This window comes from Molothrus ater, chromosome 3, assembly GCF_012460135.2.
Source record: "Molothrus ater isolate BHLD 08-10-18 breed brown headed cowbird chromosome 3, BPBGC_Mater_1.1, whole genome shotgun sequence".
Lineage (NCBI taxonomy): Eukaryota > Metazoa > Chordata > Aves > Passeriformes > Icteridae > Molothrus > Molothrus ater.
The window spans coordinates 48906439-48929145 of record NC_050480.2 but is presented as its reverse complement, the minus strand read 5'-3'; the positions used below and the strand labels follow the sequence as shown (position 1 = coordinate 48929145).

The 22707-nt window shown below is 42.6% G+C and overlaps 1 protein-coding gene across 1 annotated transcript in view; it reads left to right on the top strand.

Annotated features, from left to right (window-relative positions):
* Positions 1-17011: 17011 nt before the first annotated feature.
* The window catches only part of UTRN (utrophin), a 341691-nt gene continuing 335995 nt past the window's right edge, over positions 17012-22707 (top strand). Inside the window, exons 1-2 of the mRNA XM_054514244.1 lie at positions 17012-17110; positions 18017-18174. Coding sequence (XP_054370219.1) covers positions 18096-18174 — 79 coding nt within the window. The 5' untranslated portion in view covers positions 17012-17110; positions 18017-18095. The remainder of the gene's footprint in view (positions 17111-18016; positions 18175-22707) is intronic.

The window sequence follows — 22707 nt, the reverse complement described above, 5'->3', positions numbered from 1 at the left end:
AAAATGCTGTAAAACCAGAAGTTGTGGTTACAGATTCTTTTTCTATGGCTGTTTCTGTTGCTTTTCTCGTTAAGTTGTCTCCAAGATGGGTTTAAGTAGAGTTTGAGTGCCCCTATTTTAGATTGAGCTCTGCAGAGAATTTGTCAGGAGATCTCCAAGAGCATGGTGGTGCCCACAGCCCCCAAATGGAGTCCCTGGGGGTCCTTTATAGCCAGAGTTAAAGGCCATGCATCTTATTCTTCTGGAAGTTCCTAGCAAACTTTCCTCCATATCCGGGAATAAGCCTGGATTGCAATGTCAACCATCTCAGAAAGTTTTATATTTTTAACAAAAAATATTATACCAAAGTAGTCTTAACTGTCCAACTAGTATGCATTGTTTGCATTGTACTTTGTTTCCTTTTATGTACTGTTTGTCTTTAACAGACCTGGCATGACTGCTTCCCAGGCAGTAAATACATTCTGGCATAATTAAGGCACTTCCACATCCTTTGCAGGCAAAACCTCAGCGATGGTATCTCTGGAGGGAGATGTTGGAACTGCCCCAGAAGTTGCCAACTGCTGTTTATCTGTTAACCAGTACCTGAGCTGCTGTCTTTTTGAATCATCATCCCAGACCACATCTGTATTTACAGTGACCCCCTCTGATCCATAGGTCATTACTTGGGCAATTGTAAACACTGATCTATAAAAAAATGCTGTTTTTTAAAATCTTATTTTTTAGTGCATTAGATATGTTCAGCCAGAAAAAGAAAAAAGGGGACAGAGACAGCAACTTGACAAGTTGGGTTTTATTCATGTAAAAATCCATGTAAGACAGTATAACTTAGTTAATTCTTAACAAGGTAGCTTTCTCTCAGCAAGGTAGCTATATGGGATGCACTTCTGAGGATATACCCAATTAATTCTGCTGCTGCAGCCAATGTTTATGGACATAAATTCATGGATCTTGATCCTGTTGCTGCCACTGTGTACGCAGATTGTTTATCACTTTTTGTTTGGACAGGCACGGAAGCCTGCTTGTATAATTAAAGTTGTAGCATCTGCACAATAGTTATATACTTAAAATTACTGTGCCTTGGCATCATGTTCCTCTATTGATCTTTAAACCAGCACAAAATGAAATTGAAAATACAAGCCATTGAGGCAAAAATTTCATTAAGGGTAGTAAAGAGTACAGGGTACTGTGAGGCTTCTAGTGTAGGGGCAGGACTACAACATTTTTCCTATCTCACAGGAAAGTTGTAAGAGCCATCCTAATATTATGTGATGGAAAAGGACATAAATCTATATGGATAAAATTAATTTATGCATAAGCAATTAGCTTCTGCAGAAGAAGAGATGTAGGTTGTAAATTCTTTGAAAAGCCCTTCTCCCATGCCATCAAGTAATTTAAACCGCAGACTATTCTTTGGGGAATATTAGAGCTGCAAAAACTAGCCTGGTGATAACTTTATGTAAGTGATTAATTAACTCATGGCTGTTTTGAAAATAAAGGCACAGTTTGCATTAACAAGGTTGAACTGGATGATTTCTTCTTGGACCGGGTCTGTCTAAGTGACATCACAGCACTTTCCACTCGTTCTTGTACCCTGCTGTGTACACCTAGGAATTGCAGCAGGGAATTTAATTCCGTGGGTACAGTGTGGGGGCAATGCCCTCCCAGGGCTAAATGGGGATTGGTGCAGGCTATTTAAGGGTGGGAAAGGTCAGGCTCTGAGTGGAAAAATGAATCTATGTTCACCACTTCTGAGAGGGAATCCTTCTCTTCCCTTTTGTTTACTTTTAGTTTCAAAGGCTTCTGCATAACTTGTAGTAAACACCCATTTTAGTCTATAGGTACAGAGACAGCTTTAGGAAAGAATCGAGTGGCTTACTGTCAGCAATTTGTAGGGGGAAGAGAAGTGTTCTAAAGGTTTTATTCTGATTCTTGTTATTCTTTATTTTAGTTACTGTTAATAAACTTTTCTTTATACGCTTTTAAAGTTTTGAGCCTGCTTTGCCTTCCTCCTAATCCTATCTCACAGCAGGAAAGGAGTAAATAATTCTAGATGGTACATGGACATTTGGACAGCATGGAAGCCTCCACACCTACCTTCTTCACAGGTGCAGCCAATTGCTATATAAGGAGCAGGGCAGAGCTAAGGAGAGAGCAGAACTGAGCATGGGTGGACAGCTATGGATCTTTGGGTGATGTGACTGAGTGCTTTAGGAGGTACATCTCTACGATTCAATTACTGAATTTTCCCCTTGTTCTGTTAGGTTGCAGAAGTGTAATTCTGTCAGGGATTTGCATCAGGAGATAAATGTCATGGTTTAGCTACCATGTCTGGGAACAATCTTTGATGCAGGATGGTGGGACAGTTACAATTAAAACCCTAGCAGGCTTTGTATTTGTTCTTCATTTCTTTGTATGCCCCTGGGCTTACCAATGTTGGTGGGACAATTCACCCGTTTAAATAGTGTTTTCATTGGCATGGCTTGCATTCATTTTTGTCATGTTGATGGTCTCTTTTTTTTTAGCCCTGGCTGGTGGAAGCCCTCAGGTGTAGGAAGCAAATTTAAAGGACAGGAATTTAAAGGAGCTTCTGAGAGTCCAGCAGTTTCATGGTCAGTTTGGACAGTCCCAAAAACAGGGTTGGAGGGAATGGACAGGCAAAACCAGAGAGGAGTCTGGTCATGAGCAGAAAGCAGTGTCTAGCTTCCAGCCTTACTGAGCTGTTTGTTTCTTGGTTACTTCATGAGAGGAAGGAGCAGAGTGTGAGATGGTAATCACCTGTGATGTAGGGTGTCAAGGAGTCTGAAGGCTGCCTGTATATGAAAACTGCTGACACAAAGTCTGGGAATCGTGCAGAGCTTCAGGCATGTCCTGCCTTACATGGAGCCAGAGAGAAGCCCTAAAAGTGGAACTATTTATGGGAGGTTGTCTGTTTTCTCTTGTGACTTGGGGATGTTGTTTCTTGTTCACCCAGGCTCTGAGCCCTATCAGTTTGCACTTAAATATGACTTTCCCAGATTTTCAAATCTGCTGTTTTCCCAAAGGAATGTCTGTTCCTGGCATGTAGCCTTCCTTTTATCTCACTCACTGAGTGTTGGTAGCTTCTGGTAGATGACCAGCAGCCTAAATATTGCCAGCTACCAGACCCCTCCTCTCTGCCCTCAGATGGAGACATAGTGGTTCACTTGGTCCTGCCCAAATGATGCCCCATGCCTTCAGTTTCTTCAGCACAGCCCTGGCCATGATCCTGAAATACCTTGCCAAGGAGAGAGCAATGGAGGAGGTTTACCTTCCTTGCAATCTGAGTCAGGTGGCACTGGGAATCGCAGAAGAAGTGCTTGCAGGAGGGGTGGTGGTGTGGCATGTGATTCTTCCATGTATCTGGTCCTCGTGTGGCTAATTGTCACAGACAGTGCCTAAGTGTATGTGACAAAACTGTCACGATCACGTGGTGTTTTTGTTTATACAACTTAGCCAAATACTGTATTGCTCAGAAATTTTCTCAAAAAAATCTAAAGGGTTAGACTAAATAATATCCATAAGTAACATTTTAAAGGAGACAGCACTGTGTTTAACCTCATGGTTACTAAGTGATAAAGGTTCTATAAACACATCTTTCTAGCATTTTTTAAAAGAGGAATTTAGTTTGCCATCTTTTGTGAAAAAGTTGATTCTGTATGATTCTGGTCTCAAACCAAGTCTGACCCTTGCTTTATTTTTTGAGTCATTCAGAAATGCAGTACATTTCTACTTTGCTTAATGCAGGTGTGCCATGGCTAGTGATTGCTAGTTTAGCTGTTCTTAAGTTCTTGTACTGGTGTTTCAGGTCAGAGAGGACAAAGGTCTGGTATTTTAAGGGATTTGGTGCTTCTAGATAAAAACATTTTGCATTCCATGCATGCTCAGTTTCTAAAGATAAGTAGGGAGGAATACTGGAAAACCCTGGTATCTCAATGGAAACGATAGTCAGAATGTAACTTAACCTTGCATGGTGATAGTTTGCATTCATCAACATACCTTTGGTTTTGTTTTCTACTTGTTATAAAACCTTGTGCACTTATTTTTAGTACTCATATGAACATTTGATGACTGCTGCTGTGAAGATTTTATCATTGGAACAATTGTTTCCTGAGCACTTAATTTCTTCAGGTAGTCCCATCAATGATTATAGCTTTGGGGGCTTTAAAGATGAAGTTACTTTAACATACAGTGATGCTACTTGATAGATTCCTCTGGGAGGCCAACTACTGTGTTAGCTAAAACACAGTGGTTGTATGAAGAATGCTGTTCTCATGGCTCAAACACTTGTAATGCTGTCCCACCCAAACTAACCTCAGCATCAGGGTGACTTTTAATCCATGAACGAGATAAGCAATAGAACTATTTGTTACTGTCCCTCATATGTGAAGATATTTCTTTTAACCAAGTTAGTATTTAACTGTCTTTATTTTACTGCTAACAAAAATAAAATCGTGTAATTAGAAAAGAGACAGGTGTTTCAGTCTGTTGTACAAAAGAAAGGGCATCACTGATTGGCTCTGAGCAGCTGGTATAGAATTCTGTTGGTGAAATAGAATTAAATACAGGGTATGAAAGGCTACCTTTTTCTAAGTGGAGGAAAACATTGGCTGACATGAGGTGAAAAACGTTAATGGCAATTTCACTAAAATGAAATCTTAGTGCTGCAGTTCTTTCTGGCTGCACTGTATTTTTTTTTTTTTTTTTTTGCAAGAAACCATCCCAGGAATTCATCCTAGCATGATAGCAGGACTGTTTTAAAAAGTATCAATTTCATCCCGCATGTGCATGGATCATAAAATTCCAAAGTATCCCAAATTATCCTATCCTGCTAATGCAGGATTTTTTTATTTGATGAGAATCTTCTTCCATGATGCTTTTTTACCTCATTTCCATAGTGCTGCTGCTAGCATTTTGTACCAGATGCTCTTCTGTCATTAAAGTAACTGCTTCCTGATTATTTTGTGCATGAAAACTTGTCTACTATGTGTATCAGGTGACCCGACAAAATCTATTTCAAATCTTGCTCCTTTTCTATCATGAGACCATCCCAATTAAAAATATCTTGCTATGCTCCATGCCTCCAATACTCCATTATTGTTACAGCTTGAATACAGTCCTGTCCTTACATATGTGCCTGATGTTGTTGGTGAAGATGGGTGACATGACTTCAGTGCTATCTTACTTATTTGATATCTCTACCTCTTGGGGAGTCTGACTGCAGGTATTTTTCTACAGAAAATCTATAAAAGTAGGGTCTAATAATACTACCTTGAGTGGCTGGGCCCATTGCCTACATGTACATAAGCAGAAGGCCTGTGCCAGATGACAGGAATAATAGGTATCTGTCTTCTCTATATAATTTGAGGGAAACCAGTACATGATAGCTAAGATAAATATGAGCTTGTTATCAGCTGATAATATTGCTGTTTCTCTCCCCTTGTATACAGCAGCAAACAGATGGATGGAGGCAATGGCCTTTCCCCTGTTTGCAAGGGAATTTTGCCTAGTCCTGGGCCATCTGGGTGTTTGACAGATCTGAGTTGATATCTGAAGCTTCAGGTGGAATTTTGCTGCCTCAGGAACTTAACATGTATCTCATCAGTCCTATATGTAATACCTTCTTGGGTGGCTAAATAGGATTAAATACCAATGTGTATGTTACTAAAGCCTTTTCCTGTGTCTGCAAACAGTATGCTCAGATGCGCAGTTTGAGGTCACCACCAATGTTACCTGGATCCACACACACGTATGCTTTGGGCCCTCATTCTCATCACACTTCTGTGGTGCAGTTTTTGCTGGAGTAGATATGAATAGTGGTTGCCAGAAGGGGCAATGTGTGTTTACTTTCTCTGCCTTGGCATAACTCTCCCACCGCTCCCCTCAATGCTGAAGCAGCCTGCTTTGGAGTCAGCTGAACAGCAGTGCTGGAGATACAGACCTGGTAAAAACATGGAAGTCAGAAGGGGAAGTCTGCCCTCTGTCCCAGCCTTATCACAGAACTCCCTAGTTAGGTACCCACTTGGCCCTGCAAGTCTTTGGCTCTACAAATCCAAAGTAATTGAGCTGTTTAGGAAAAAAGTAGATCACAAAGGTAAGAAAGGCAAATATAATCTGAAGATAAATCCTGCACAGTCAATGGAGCTGGAGCTGTGAAGTTTATTTCCAGGGAAGATTAAATGAATCAGAAAGCAGACCCTTTTGAGCATGCATTGCAAGATACATTCTTTGACAGAATTCTTCCCCTAGAGGCCCCTGGCAATGTGCAGACCTTCCCAGACTAAACCTAAGGGCCTTCCTGTAAATAAAGAAGGGACAGGCTCTGGAGGCAATCTGGATGTCTGTGAAAAGCCTCTTTGTTCCCGTCTGCAAGGGCTGGAAAATTCTTAGGCAGCAGAGCTATGGATGCCGACAGGAACAACTCCTTCTGCTGGTTTGGCTCTCTGATGGGAGTGGCTGGCTCTGCTGGTGGATCTGAGACCCCATCCCTGCAGCCAAGGGAGACTGGCAAACTTACTGGGGCACCTGGCAAATGTAAAACCTTATGTAGTGTTTGGGGCTTGCTCTCCCTGACTGCTTTCTGCCTCTCCTGGTGCAGGAAGGTGGATAGTTTCCAGCTGAAACCATTGATGGAAAATTCCTGCTAAGGAAGAAAAAGTAGAGGCTTAACTCTGGTAAAGACTGTAGTGATGGGCTGGGGCCAAACCTAGGAAGATCAAGGCATGGGCTGGTGCCATCCTCCTGTGCCTGTTGTCTGTGAGGGATGCTGGCGTGCTTCTGCTGCTGTCAGGATGGGGGATGGTGAGTCAGGGATCTGCACTGCTTTCTCTGGTTGTTCCTTTCTCTCTGCAGCAGGTGAAGCTCATGAAAATGTCATAGCTCAGCAACCAAACTGGCCATGGTTCCTTTTCCACGGGATGCCCTGTGAGGAGAATGCATAGAGCATCTGAATTACTTCACCACCCATGGAAATACTCTACAAATAAAGTTGTATTGTTTAGTTATAAATTTCATGCTGGAGTGGTTAATCTTGAATGTATAGGGGAGAACACCCAGAAACTAGTATTACATTAATGATTAATGACAGATTTGGCCGAATTTGAAAGTGTATCCTAGAGTTGAAAATCAATCCTTGGATTAACAGAATTTCTGACCAGTCCTAGGACTTGTAGACTTCCTTAGGCATTGTTGAAAAGGTTTTGTTTTTCTTCACTTTTCATATTTAAATTTGGTAACATTTCTTTCCTGTTGCTAGTGCTCCTATTCCTCTGTTTATTGGTTACTATTCTGAAAAAATCTAGGCTTTGGCTTTTGAGGGGAAAGGATGTGAAGCAGGGAAACAGAGGAAGGCCCTTTGGAAGATGGGTGAAATTTGATAATAATATAAGTGAGGCCAGTCACCATTTTTAAAATTGCTATTCAAGTATTTATTTCTGACAGAAATGGAGGATTCCAAGGAAACCCTTACCTGCTTTTGTTCTAAGGCTCAGGATGTTCTCCCTGTTGAGTTTCTCCCTCTCCTGAATACTTTATCTTCTGCAGGGTCAGTGAAAGACTTCATAATACACTGCTTGGTTCACTCTCTTGCCCTGAGATCTTGGTGCAGCTTTGCACTTTGCATCTTTATAAATAAATCATCAGCTTTCACAAATGAATCACCTATTGTTTGAGGTGGGCAGTATATTTTAATGGCATCTAAGTTAATAATTGTGATTTTTAAATGTTTGGTTTGTATTTTTGACCTGCTGTAGTTAGAATTCATGTCCAAGGAGGTATAAAGAAAAAAGAGGACAAAAGGCTCACTGAGCTGCAGCTGTAACAGAGACCCACGTCCTGGGTGTTATTATTATTCATGACTTGTGGTGTAACTGTAGGATGGAGGAGCCACACTCTTTGGCTGCTCAGGTCTGAGCATTGCTGAAACATAGGACTGAAATGGCCCAAAGCTTTTACCTGGTGAGAAATAACAAATGGAGCTATGTAGCGGAGCACAGGGAAACAGCATTATGTCAGGATGTGAAGAGGTGTTTGTGTGCTCAGAACTCACCTGCTTTTCTACTGTACCAGCTGGACACCTCAAAGCTGTTCCTGCTCCCTGCAGATCTTGCCACAAAAACACTCTTGGAGGCCAGGCAGTCTCACTTGCAGCACATCTACCTCAATATTGGTCAGCGTGGTGGGCTGCAAGCATCTTGTACATCTCTCTCAGAGCCTGCTGTAATACTCTTACAGTATTTTTAGAGTTTCTTCTGTTGTATTAAGAACATCTAATTGAGGCTTTGCTGATCCTTCTTGGAAAAGATCCTTTTTGGCTCTTCTCTGAGCTCTTTGGGCTCAGCACTACACTGGGAAGCATCCAGGGTGTTTTGCTTTACTCTTCTTTTGGGAGTGGGACCTCCAGGAGTAGTCCTGCACCTCGTTCCATGCTCAGAATAGCAAAGCTTTTTCTGTGGAAAAGCAAACTTTCATGGTTCCTGAGGAAATAAATGCTACTGAATAGTGCTAAGTGGGCTTTAGTGCCATGCACTTGACTGGGAGCATACATTAAAAAAAAAAAAAAAAGAAGAGGGCTTCAAAGATTGTTTAAGAACAAGTTAATAAATGTAACAGATGAAATAGTTGTAAAAGCATTTCTCCTGGCCTCTACCACCCACTTGGCTGAGGGCAGACTGGGAGGTAGGACTGGATGCATTGAGAGGGCAGAAATGCACTGAGGTGCAGGACACAGGGGTGCTTGGGACTGCAGGGTCCCAGGCTCAAATGGGATGTCTATGTGCTCATTGAATCCCACCCTGAGACACTAAGGAACATGTCTTGGGGAGTTAAGTACACACAAATGCTTTAAGCAAACAGCAGTGAAGGGAGGGGATGAGGGGTGAGCCTGCGGGGGTTTTTTTCCCAGGAACTGTGCTCTTTTATTTAGTAACTTGAGCAAAACTCTGCTGTGAACATTTGCATCCCAAGATGAAATACTCTTGCTAAAACCAGTTTTGTACTGCATGTACTGCACTCTGCTTCTTTGCATCCCCATCAGGACTTTTTCCAGCTTGATGCTGACACAATATTGCTAGATGGTGATTGCCACTTGAGGGATAGTACAGATGATTTTGTATTTCATAACAAATGTATCACAGGATTTGCTAAAATGAAGTCTCATTCCCAGCTAGCTTTCCCAGTCATACAATTTTGTTTGCTGTTGTCTTTTTTTTTTCATGTTTGTGGTATCATATTTCAGACTAGTTTTAAACTCTTAATTTGCCAGAACTTAGATACATCTGTATTTTAAATATACATTGGTCCTTTTAACAGAAGTTACACCATTTGTCAGATCATATTCACAGAGCTTTAAAATACACCTTTGTTTCTGGTTCCAGATATAAGCTGTATGGTTGAGAGACTTTGTTACTCTGTGTTTATATTCTGTCAAGCCCAATGGCACCTCATCCTGACAGAGTGAGCTCTTTGTTACTTCTGTGCTAGAAAGAATACCTGTACCTGGTACAGGTCATCCTGTAAAAACATCCTAAATGTTTTTAAGATGAGTCCATTAGTGCTGGAAGTGTAAGAGTTTGGATATTATGTTACAATTATGTTCAGATGGCTGAGTATGGTGGATGCTCTTAAGAAGACTCTTGCTCTCACATAGCTGGAAATTTCCCTTGAAATGCTAGTAAGGCTTTATTTTCTGAAATGCAAAGTCCTCATACTAGCTCTCTCTCAGCAAGGACAAACTCCAGCATTGCTCCCATTTCAAAGGTTTGGCCTCTGCAAGTAACCTCCAGTTAGACATCAGTGATGTATTAAGGGGTTTTGTTGCTCCCTTATTTTCTTCAGACAGTAACTCCAAAAAAGGGGCTTTTTCAGAGTAGGAAAATTGTTTCAATCCTCTTTTCATTCAGTTTTGTGGTCTCTTCATTTCAATGATTAAGGACTTGGCAGGGCTGGACTTCTTTTTTGGTTTGGACGATAGCTTTGGTTTGGAACATCCCAAAATAAATTACGTCCAAAAGTTTCCTCTTTGTCTGCTCTGATTTCAAAGCAATTTTCATGGCTCAGTTCAGGGCTACCTAATAGAAGAAAATGGAAGAATAATTACTGCCTGCAGAGCTTCTAGCACAGCAGTTATTTAAGTAGCTGCAAAATAATTTAAGGTACAGGCAAATTTCTTGTTCCCTGAAGAACTGTGTGCCTTGAGCCAAACATTTTTCCTTGAACTAGGCACATAGTTCCTGTGGCAGTCAGGCAGCAGGCACAGCCCCAGTGTGCCAGCAGTACTAGCAAGGGCACCACTGGCATTCCTGCCCGTCTGAGGTGAGAAGCTCACTCCCATCAACACTGCCCTGTGGGCTGGGTGCTGTGGCTCCCCATCACTCCTGGAAATCTTATCATTTCAAACCCCCCACTGAATAAAAAAAAATATATTAAAAATTAGAGTACTCTTCCCTCTGGGAAGCCCACAGCACTAAGTTCAGACAGGAACCTTGGCCCTGGCTGTGCAAAGCAGAGAGAGGGCTGCCCTAATGGATCAGCCCAGATTTCCTGCTCATGTAGGGGAAATTTCACAATAGACATTCCAGCACATGGCCAGCCAGATGGTGGTATGTGGAGAAGGGAGGGCGGGGCAGTGAAGCAGCTGATCGCTGTCCTTTGCCTCACTGGGGGCAGTTCCACTGCGGTCCAGTCAAAGAGGGACTTGGGAGGGGGATGAGAGGCTTCATCAAGATGATTTAAACCATTATCTGAAATAGCTTTGACTGAATCATGGGCTAAGTGACTTCATTCAGGCTGACTTGTAAAGTGAATATGAAAATGCAAGGTGACCAAAGAGGGTTTACCTAGGCAGTGTGGAGATCTTCTACAAGTGGGCTTTGTCAGATGCCACAGCTTGCAGAGAAGCTCCTGTTTTACAGACATAGCCACAGAACACCAGGTACCAAAAAACAAACTTGTAACTTAAGTCTTTGGTGGGTATAAAACTTAATTTGCATAATTTATCTTGTTGACTAAAAAGGCTATTCATTTGCTCATAATTAAATTAATTTCTATACACACCTCTAAATCTGGCCTGTTCAGATCTATTGTTATCACAGTGACTTTATTTATCTTAGTTAAAAGCCAAAATCCTTGTCATTTCAGGGAAGGAAAAAGCCACTTAGTGGTAGTAATTAAAAATCATTTAAGCTTTCAGCACATTAGCACCTGCATGTTATGGAAATTGGAGGATGGTGGTAGTCTTGTGAAGCTCATATAGAGTTAGTTAGGAGAGGCTTTCTAGAGGTTCTCAGGGTATGCTCAAAGTGGCAAATATGGCAAAATGTGGCCAAGCCTTCTGGCCACATCATCTGTGGTCAGAAAGCCAAATGTGCATGAATTTGCTCAGAGCAGTGGGAGCAGTGCTGCACATCTTCTGGACTGCAGTGGTCTTGCAGCTGGAGGGATCAATGCTGAAGCATTTCAAGCCTGGCATCTGTCTCAGTCCTAGTAACCATCTGTGTCCTTATGAGATTCAGGGAGGCAAAAGCCACAGGATGTTAAGTCTAAGCTATGAGGGAGTTTACTTGGATGGAAAGTGTTTAGTGGGTGGGAAAATGGGACATCCACAGCACAGGTTTTTGCTGGTGCCTTTGGTGTCCCAGGGGGTGCCATTATCTCACTAAAGACCTCAATGAGTTGTGTTTTCCAGCAGAGAGATATGTTATTAACACTTAGGCAATTTTCAATGTAAAACCTAATTAGGGAACATCTTAAGGGGTCAAGTACAAAACATCCACATGGATAATTTAACAGGAAACAACAAAGAAAAGGTGTCATGCCTAATTGATCTAAAGTGAGGGTAATAAATGTAAAAAATAATGATAATTTGTGAAAACTTGTTTTGTTTCATTTCCCCAGATTTGGTGTGTAGTCATTCCATATGGGGAGCACTCATGGGGTAGTAAGGAGCTACTTACTATTTTAGTAAGAATAAACTTCTTCTTCCACTGCCTACCCTTAAAATAAAAATACTTACAAAGAAACATCCTTTCCACTGATTATTTTTGAAGACTGCTGAGATCTTTAATTTTTAAAGTGTTTCCAAGTTGTGTTTGTCCAATTATCATGTTACTTCACTCAATAGATAATGTTCTCGTGATGGAAGACACTATTTTTTTCCCTACTACAAAGAATAAAACAAGTTACTGAAGTGAAGCAAGTTACCCAAGTTTCTATGTTGTGGTAACACAAGAATTCTGGTTTTTTGCCTAATCCCTAAAACTTGATAAACTTGATGAAAAAGTGTACATATTCTATAATTGTACAAGCGTTAAGTATTTATGTGTCTAGCCACTGAACAAACCTATGCCAATATATTGCACAGGCTACTCAAATGGGAATGGAACAGCACTGAAAAATAGCGACGAGTGAGAGAAATAAACAGAAAAAGGAAATAAACAAACAGACATCAATTTGTGTTATGAGTGACTTTGACTAAGAACTCACACCTGCCCTTGCAGGGGATTGCTTCACGGTGTTGGTCAAACGTTCCTGTCTTGTACAGGCATCTCTGTTGTTGATGGTTTCCTTTTTTCAATCCTCTGCTGCAGTTAAGAGACTTATGCTGGGAGGATAAATTGATTATTGTAATTGTTCATTAACGCACTCTTATTTAATGTACTTTGAGAGGTTATACTCTTCAGAATGATGATAAATTGTGGTAACTCAAATTAATGTCACTGCAGCTAAAGGGATGTAAGCATTTCTATTAATATTAAGCCATTTTCTGGGGTTTTATAATGAAGGTATAAAAATTGCTGAAAGTTAAGGTACAAGTTTCTAGTATGTTTTTTGCACACAATATTCCCTTGAATCTGATCTAATTGATAGGCATATCAAAATATAAATAGAAAGAATCTACCGAAGATACAGATTCCAACTTGTAGAAATGGAAGTACACAAGGGGAATACACTGCCTTCTCATTAGGTTAAAGCAGGTGGACCTGTGGTGGCACATGTGACAGGCATTTTGCTCAAAGGGCATCTTGCACCCTGGGCTGGTGTCTTTATCAGAATTCCTGCTGCCCTCTGCCTCAGTCCTAGTAGCTGCACCTGCTGCCCTTCTCTGCACCTAGTAGCTCCTGATGCATGGTTAACTCGGTGTAGCAAAACAGGGCTGAATTTATTAAGCCATGTTTATATTATTGGAAGAGCTCACAAGGAGCTTGCACACAAAGGCAGCTGTGGTTTTTTTTTTTTTTTGAATAAAAATAAACAATTTAACATTAAAAGCAGATCCCATCCTAAAAAGTCAGAGGTAGAAAATGATGGCCCTTTAAAAATCATGTGCACTTTGGATATTTTAGTGTGAGATGCTTGAAACAAAGATGACTCTAAAGAATTTAAATAACAGAAAAAGAAAGGATGAGAAATCAGCTAACTATGTTATCCTGATGTTCTGAAGTTTTTCAAAGATACTGCCAAAAGAGTTAAAGATAAAATTGACCAAAGCTTTTAGAAAAACTTGGTCATTTTTCTCACTAGAGGAACATACAGAGAGAGAATGTTTATTTAATGGGTTTTTTTATATATTTTTCTCCTTGGACTAGAGATAATGAAAATTATCTCTAATATTAAGGTACTTGTACTAACTGGTTAGTGCACCAAAGTCAGCACCAAGGCACCAAGGAGCTGTTAACTTGAATTTTCATGCAAGTTCTGCAGGGAAAAAAAAGTCTGCTGAGTAACAGCTTGCCTGATCTGATAACTGAGACTGACAACATGATGGGCTATGCAGAAAGGGGCAATAAAGATCCTCGACTTACAAAGCAATCCATTTGGTATTTCTTGTCTTACTGAATGTGGAATGGTTTTCTGAAATCATGACAAAACATTGATGAATGGGCACATGCATTATTATAGAGTCAATCTCAAGGTAATGAGATACACAAAATTCCTAGTTATATTGTAATCCTGTCAATTATGAGTGTATTCTAAAAACAGAAATACTAAGAACAAAGAAAAGAGAAGGAGCCAAGGTAAGATGAGTCCAGGGCCTCACAACAGCATTGTCTTCATGCACCAAGGAATAAAGTATTTATTTATTTTGGTCAAAGTTCAAGGGCCTCACATTTTATTAGCTCCCTTTCTTTTCTGTATTCCCTTCATCTTTTTAAACATTATCTTAAGGGGTTAATGGACTTCTTTATTTTCCTATTTTATTCTGCATATTCAGCAAAGTAAGCTGTGCTACACAATCCACATGATATTAATGGTCAGTAGGTATTTGTAGGTGAATGTAGGTTTTAGATATACAACTGTGTGGAGACTTTGCTGTTTGACTTTAAAATTGCACTAGTCACCAATTTCTAATTCTGCCAATCACTGGAATAAAAAATTAGAGAGACCTAAATCATATACATATATAGAATGTTAAAGGTTAGAGTATTCTTATTTTTTCCCCTGATAGAGATGAGCCTAAAGACCCTATAAAATTATATATTATGTATAAATAATTATATATACATAAATTATAGCCATTCCATGAGAAGCCTATAGCCTGAACCACTAGCTCAGAAAACCCAGGCTTTGATCAACAGTAGGTTGAGGATGGCTCTGGAGAGAGGCATGTTTGAAACACACCAGGAAGAAATTAACCTGCTTCCTTGAGATAGTGTGCAGTCCCATTATTCCATTACTCTTCTGTTTGCACTTTGCAGTTGAAATGAACATAATGATGATACTTCTGGTTAAACTGAAATGTGTCTCTTTTTGAGAAGTAATTTGTGGGTGCTTTTAGAACAAGACTGTAAAAATTGGGACCTTGGACTTAGACACAGGGATTTGAGATGAGATATACCAGCTCTGCCCTCCTGCTTATCAGTTTGACTGCAGCTTTTAGCAATCAAAGTTACTGCTACCTGATACCTAGATACCCAGCAGTGGGAAGTGACAATCTCCATCTGTGCTGACTCTTGAGTGGGCACTGGGTTACACGGGGTTTTATGTCTCTTGAACTGTTTGAAAAGCAGCTGGTCTGGACTATGGGTTTCCAGTGTTTGGGTGTTTTTTTGTTACTGGGCATTGAAAATCCAGCAGGCAGAGGGAATGCATGGAATGGGGCAGAGAAGACAGTCAAGAGCAGCAGGGAACAAGTGATGCTCCTCTAACCACAAACATTATTTTTGCAGTACTGTTTTTTTCAGTGTAATGTAAATAAATAGGCATAAACACAAACCATACCTTTCCAACAAATCCAGCGTACTGCTCAGAGGTGCCTTACAGTTAGACACTGATAGGTATTGATGTCCATGTTTTTACGGTGTTAGTCATCCACGAGCTGCAATTCTCAATTGATTCACAATCCAGTTATTCAAATTTTTCGACACATTATTATTATCCTTTTATAAGTAAGAACCATTAGTGACTTCATGCAGTGGTTTGGATTAAGCAGATCAAGGATAAATTAACTAATTTGCACTGAATCACCAAGGGAAGCCAGGGAATGATCCAAACCAGGCATCTTTGTTTTTAGGCTTCTTTGAAATGCAAAAATATAGCACACTATCTGCAAGGCCTTCCATCCTGCAAGAAGCAAAAGACTCAGTCCCTGTTCCACATGTACTGCGCCAATCACAGGCTGAGGAAAAAAAATGTTACGTGCAGTTAGAATAATAATAATTTACAGGTACCTAGGTTTTGTTTCTTGAGGTATCTCTTTTTTCCTTGGGGGGAAAAGAGTAAAGTAAGGGTAAATATCAAAGTTAGGTTAGGCTAACGTGCACATAGTCATTGTTTACTCTTGTTATCTGTAGTGCCTAGTAAACCCATGAGCTGTGTACTGGTAAGAAGAAAGACTTTTGAAGACAAATTTTCCTTGTTTCACATTGCTAACAGTTTCTGTTCACCTGGAGATATACCAAGCCTGTGCTTCCTCCTTTCTGCTGGCTAATAAATTCTGCACCTCCTTTCCTGCAGATTGCTGGCCTTTTTTATTTAGGTGGTGAAGTACTTGCTGCTGGGAATGCATCTAACCTTGAAAATATTTTGGACTGCATGGCCTGAGGCCTGGTAGGTAACACCAGGGAATTACTCAGCTACAGTTTCTCTCTGATACTGCTGAAACTTCAGACTAATGCTTCTCGAGATAAATACAGCCACGTGTTCTACAGCCTCACAGTACAGGTGAGCACGGATTACTTGCCTGTGCTAACAGGAGTAAGTTCATTCCCAGATTGCAAATGTGGCAATAAATTAATTAGTGTCAGCTAAGTATTTTACTAGCATTTATGTCTGTTCATACATCAAAAATGATTGCAGACACCCAGCATCAGCACATTTTTATTGATCCATAACTGTTCCTTTCTTGCCCAGCCGAAAACCAGCCGGGAGTTGTCACTGCCAAGTGACAACTGCCAAGTGACCCTGCGAGATGAGGCACAGACACCTGGCCAAAGCAGGCGGATTGCGGGATAGTTGTTTCCGGCTGTTTGTAAATTTCCTAAGTGCTTCTCAAATTTTGTCACACTTCCTGACTTCGGTGTTCATGGGACGCCGCGGGGCGCTTCACCTCCCAAGTGCTGCGCGACTGCGCTTATCTGGGGACGGGAAGGAGCAGAAGGAGCGGCAGGAACGCACAGGTGCGGACGGGAAGGCCCCGGGGGAGGAGGGGAGCGGGACAACTCTTCACCACCACCTCGGGCGGGGTCCTGGGAGGAGCGGGGGCGCAGCCGGGACCCGCTCCGCCCTTCCCTTCCCTTCCCTTCCCTTCCCTTCCCTCTCCTCTCCCTCTCCTCTCCTCAGCGCCGGCCCGGCCCCTCCCCGCCCCTCGATCAGCGAAGGGGCCGCGGCCGGGGCGGCCCTCCCGTACCCGCGGCGCTGGCCCGGCCAACAAAGGGGGCGCCGGGGCCGAGGGAGGGGCCGCCGCAGGGCCGGGCCGCGAGGGGCGGGGAAGAAGGGGGAGGAGAAGGGGAAGGACGGACGGCGGCGGCGGCTCCTCGCACAGAAAGTTGTGGGTCCGCCAGCGCAGCGCCGCAGGAGTCGCTGCCGGGGAACGGGGTGCGAGGAGGAGCCGGGCTGCGCCGCGGGGTAGCGCGGCCCCTCCCGCCGCCGTGCCCGAGGGGTGAGTGGCGGCCCAGGAGAGTTGCTGTCGGCAGCTGTCCCGGCAGCTCTGGGAGCGGGGCAGCTCTGTGGGCAGGCGGCGGCACCGGGAGGGGCTCGGCGGGGAAAGTTTGTTCCCCAGCTCCGGTAACGCCGCGGGGCGGGGGGCAGCGCCCGCGGCGGGCGCACCTGCGGGCGGGACGGAGCGGCCGCGGGGAGCCGGGGCGAGGAGCGGCTCCTCCGTAGGGGTGCCCGAGGGCGGCGGCGCCGCTGCTGCGGCCGCGCATCCCGCGGGGAGGAGGTGCCGGCACGCCCGGCCGGCTGCCGGGTCAAGATCCCCGCCGGGGGAGCGGAGGCGGCGGCCGCTCTGCCGGGGCGGCCGGGCGGGGGCGGCCGTGCCCGGGGCCTGGCCCGCGGAGCTCCGCTTCCCCCACCCGGGAGAGGGGCTGCGTGGCTTCTCCCACACGTGGCTGTCGCGCCCTGGGCCGGCCGGAGCAGCGCGCCTGCCCCTACCCCTGTGCCGCTGGCACTCACTCCAGCGCGGCGGGAGCGGAGCTCCGTCGCTGTGCCACCCCTCGAGCGGGGCTGTCCCCTCCGTGCCAGCCGGGTGACCCGTGGTGGAGGTGGTGTGGCGGCGAGGGCCGTGTCCTGCCCCTCTGGGGACGGGGCGCCCTGTCGCCCAAAGGTGAGTGAAGCCTGGCTTTCGCGGCTGAGGATTCAGCTGTGCTGCTGCACCTTTAGGGGCATCCCACTTTCGGCATCCCACTTTCAGCAGGACCGTACGGTGTCCTGCTGAGGGGGCACAGCGAGTGGCAGGTCGCTGCCCCGCGTGGGCATGGCCAGCAAGCCTCGATCCCTCGCATCGCGCGCGGAGTCACACCTGGCATAGCCCCTGGAGTCATCCTGATCTCCTGCTCCTGTGCTGTAGGTGCTGAGCCGTGGCCCTCCATGGGAGCCTTTTCCCAGCGGATTTAGGCTCCGCCCGTGGCACACCGCAGCCCACGAGCATGGCCCGTGTCTCCGAGCAGGAGGAAGGACCTGGCGGGGGACACAGCGAGTTCAGCGACATCATCAAGTCCAGATCAGGTAAACTGGGGAACGGTATTTTCCTCTTTTCTCCGCTACCCGTAGCTTCTGATACAAGCTGACATTTTAAAACAGCACCTTTGTCCAGCGGTTTTTTTGGGCATATGTTGGTCATACAGCTAGTGACTGAGGCTGTTCATGCAGCTCACCTACTGTTACTGAGTAATAGTAATTGTAGAACTCAGGGTTTGTTTTGTTTTGGGTTTTTCTGTCAGTATTAGTCAAGTCTGTTTATTTGGGATACACCTCTGGCATCATAATTACATCTACTTTTGTAAATAGCCGTGTGCTTAAAGTGCTCTTATGCAACCTAGTGTTGGTAGCTTTCATGTTTATTCTCAGGCACTGAAAATGGCAACTGTGGCTGCAACATTGTACCTCCTGGAAGTGCATCGCGGTAGTGCTCATGCAGTAAATTAATGTGCTTCCTCCTTAATGTAAAGCAGTTGTCTAAGGCTGCTCACTCAGGCATTTCCTCCAGCAAAACATTCGTGTAACAGATCTGAAGGTTATTAGGAAAATGTGGATTTTGTTTGGTTGTAGTGTGTTGGGGTCTCCTGAGGCTCTGATGGATGTTGGGACGAGCAGTGAAGTACTGTCACTTTAGCAGGGGGAGAACAGAGGTGTTGGAGGGACAGCTGAGAGTTGTTTAAACCTTGATAGTTTAAACCTTGGTAGAAATTTGTGCTCCATTCAGAGACTGGATACTGGACTCCTCAGCCTCACAGTCTGAGGCTGTGCATTTCTTACATGCAAAATGCTCCTGTTATCAAAAGATTCTCCTGTGATATCTAGCAAATGTAGCAGTGGTTTGTTTTTTTTTTTTTTTAAGTTTTCCACATGTTAAAAACTTTAGGTCTTCAGTTGGTTGTGATTTGATATGTCAGATTACATAGGATGTGGGTTTGATCTGGATCCCATTGGTGTTTCTTAGGCTTTGCTTTCTGAGTCTTCCTCTTCTGGAAGAGCAGTTTATGAAGCAGATGCTTGTGGGTTTTTAATTTTGAATTCTGTAGTGTTTTTTTGTTTTCTGCTGTTACTCTGGACATAACTTCATTTGATTGTAAGTATATAGTCAGTATCTTTATGGGCTTTGAGTGTGGGGATAGCTTGCAGACTGTTTGTTTGTATGTAAGTTTTATAAGGTATGTGAGGAAACATGGATGTATTGGAGGTTTTTCATGAATGAACAAATTGTCCAGTAAGTTCTGTTGTTTTGGTTGGGCAGCTGATTGTAAATTTCCTGTTACAACCATGTTGAATTTCTTCAGTGGAATGAGAAAGTGCTTTAAATTTGAATACAAGGCTAACAGACTTGTGCATTAATTTAAAAATAGTGAGTGATGACTGATCTTAATTATTTTCTAATTACTATGCTGGTTAGGATCTGGATGTGTGATTTCTTCAAATAAATTACTGTACTACTGTAGTTCAGTTCTGAACCATTGACTACAAGTAAATCTGGATGAGGGTTTTCCTAATGAAAGGACTGAAGTTTCCTGAAGCCCAGGTGACAGCAAATTGTCAGGACTGAGGAGAAGATATTTTAATTTTCCTAGATATTATGGAAAGAGAATGCTAATTTTGATGCTTAGAAAGGAAAACTGAGGGTTTTGTTTCTGGGAAGATTTCTCCAGCATGAAATGCTCTTCAGTCTAAATGACTTGAAACACAGTAGAAGTGTTACAACTTACTGATATTTGGGTAGCTAAGGCCTCTGCATGGCTTTTGAGACTCAAGAGATGAGAAAAAAGACAATCATTTGCTGTCACAGAAAATAGGCTGCACTGTGTCTTGTTGCTCTGTAAGTTATTAGCACCAGTGATGTGTGAAGTCTCTTACCACTTTGGTCAGGGAGCACATGCAAATGTCTACTGAATATTTTCACTGAATAAATAAAACACAAAAAACACAGTGGGTGAAAAACTGTCTCCATGATTTAATATGTGATCAAGTTATTTAATATGTCATAATATTTTTTGAGTGTGTATTATTCCTATGCATTTTTAAATAAGCATACTGAAAACAGTTTACTCTATTCTTGTAAATAAAAGAAGATAGATGTATAATGCCCTGTGTAAAGATCACTTTCTCTGTGTTCTCCTGGATAATTCTGTTTGTCTATTTCAATGTTTGTCTTCATCTCTTCTGAACAGATCACCAAGCTGTCAGGATATTGTGGTTATTTAAAACTATTCACGTTCTAGAAGTGATGTTTAAGATCTATGGCTGAGTCTTTTTTGTTGTTTGTCTTGTAACAATTTGGAAGGAAATTATAATTTGAAATGCCAGAATCTTTCTGGGTCAGACCTTAACAAAGAGTGGTACTAGTAAAAATGTTTCTAAATATTTTGATACAAATGTAAACTTTAGTCTTTAGCAGCCTGTCAACTGAATACATTGGGTTTTTTTGTAGTCATTGCTGCTTTAGTTATCTTGCTTTCTAAAACTGTGAAGCAGCTAGAAAGACATAAAGGTGGCACTGTCAGTACAGGCAGTGTGTTGGTTATTGAGCTTTGATCTAAAATCACTCTTGTGCGGCTGTATTAAGACACATAAAGTTTTACACCTGCTCAGGGCTGTGTGGGGCCCATCTATGCTTGTTTTTATTAGAACAAGCTATGTAATTTTTTCTTAGACTTGTAATTGGGAAGCTGCCAGTGTGCCACATGAAGGATTTAGGAGAACTGCAGAAAATCATGATTTCTCTACAGACCAGTCAAAAAAAATTAACAGGATTTCCATTTGTCACTTTTGCAAAAAAAAAAAAAAAGAAAAAAAGGGGGGGATTGCCATAGGATTTCACAGATGGGAAAAAGTAATTTTGCAAGTATCTCATTTGTTCTTTGCTCTCAAACTGAGAGGATGAAGGATAAAACACTTTGAATGGGCATCTCTGTATGTTATTGATTATGTTGGAAACACTTTTTCCTTCAGTGATCAGCAAAGAAACTTTAAATGAATGTGCTATGATCTGTTACATGTGACAAGTGCTGATTTTTTTCCAGAGCAGAGATTTTCTATGCCCTTAATGTCACTTCTGTGATTTGGGATGAAAGAAAAGAGACTTTTCCCTGTTGTCCAATTAGTATTTATTGTTTTCTGCTTTGGATATGGCTTCTCTTTGATTAAGTAGTCTGTTAGTACTGATCTACATGTAACTACAGGTTATCTTTGAAGAGACCTCTTCTGCACTTATAATAGTATTTGATGGTGACCAAAGCTGTCTAAAAAATAACTTTCGGTTATTGAGTTTATAAAGGAAGCTGCTTTTTTTCTCAGAAAGACCAATAATCTGTTTGCCTCCCTTCTTTCTGTACCAGTGGTGGATGCTGATGGCTGAGTGGTGTTCAGTGGGTAGGATACTTGTTCCTGGATGGTTGTGCTAGGTTTATATGTTTATAATTTGTGTTATTTAGCATTATTACCCTGTACTATGCCTGTGTGTCTGTATAATGGCTTGCTATGGAAAAGCAGTTTTCCTTTTTATTAACTTACCTGTAGTATGAAGTAATGTATGTGGAGCTGATTTATATCTTTGAAAGGCCTCTTGTGCAGATCGGTGAGCTTTCCTCATTGCAATAGCTTTCGGGAAGGAATGCTGTGGGATGATTGCCTTACAGTGGTGAAAACAGTGCTGTCATCACAGGCTTGAAAAACAGATGAGTCTTTGCTATGATTAATTATGGAAAAAAGACAAACTCACTTAAAATCTGTCATGGGAGCTTGGAATGGTAATATATAATTAAACAGTAAGACATAGCAGGAAAAACATTTTTAGAAGATTGCGCCTCTGGTGCATTTTAAGATACGAGCTCTCTCTAAATTGAAGGGAACTTAATTCTCCTCAAATATATTTGACTGAAAGACTGCTTTGAGAAATTGTAAGTTAGTTTTGGACTTTTGGGGCAAGGCTTATTCTGAGAACTGCTGCTGTTGTCTGTCTGTCCTCTTGCCCTCTGAAGCAACGCTTACTTGGCTGGCAGACCCCTTGCTTCTGGGGAGCTCCTGGGGTCTCGCTGCCCCATCATGCCACAGGTTGCCTTTGGAACCAGTTCGTTTAGTTGTGTCTCTCACTGCCAGATAACCACAGGCCAAATGTGCTGCTTCTCCTTTTCCATTTTGGCTCTATTGGTGTGAAACTGTCAGGAGTTGTCATAGTTGCGTGTGGACCCTTAGGATTCTGCCAAGTGGATGCAGAGTTGGTGTAGCCAGATTTGCACTGTGTGAACTCTTCAGGGACATTTGTGCAGATAGGGTATTAAAGGCGAGTGAAAAACTTGCTCTCCTTGTTTCTAGCCACTGAAATGACTTTAGGACTAAGCCTTTGGATTGCTGTGGCCTGGCTTCTTTCTGTCAACTGTATAGCTTCCTTTTCTTGGGCTGTCTGGTGGGGACAGATCGGATGCTGCAATGAAGACAGTTCTGGGGTATTGCCTAGCATTTATGAAATGACAGATATAGAAGTACCAGGCTGGTTTCTTCTAGCATCTTGATTGGTAGGTGAAGAAATAACATATGCTGCTCCGTGTG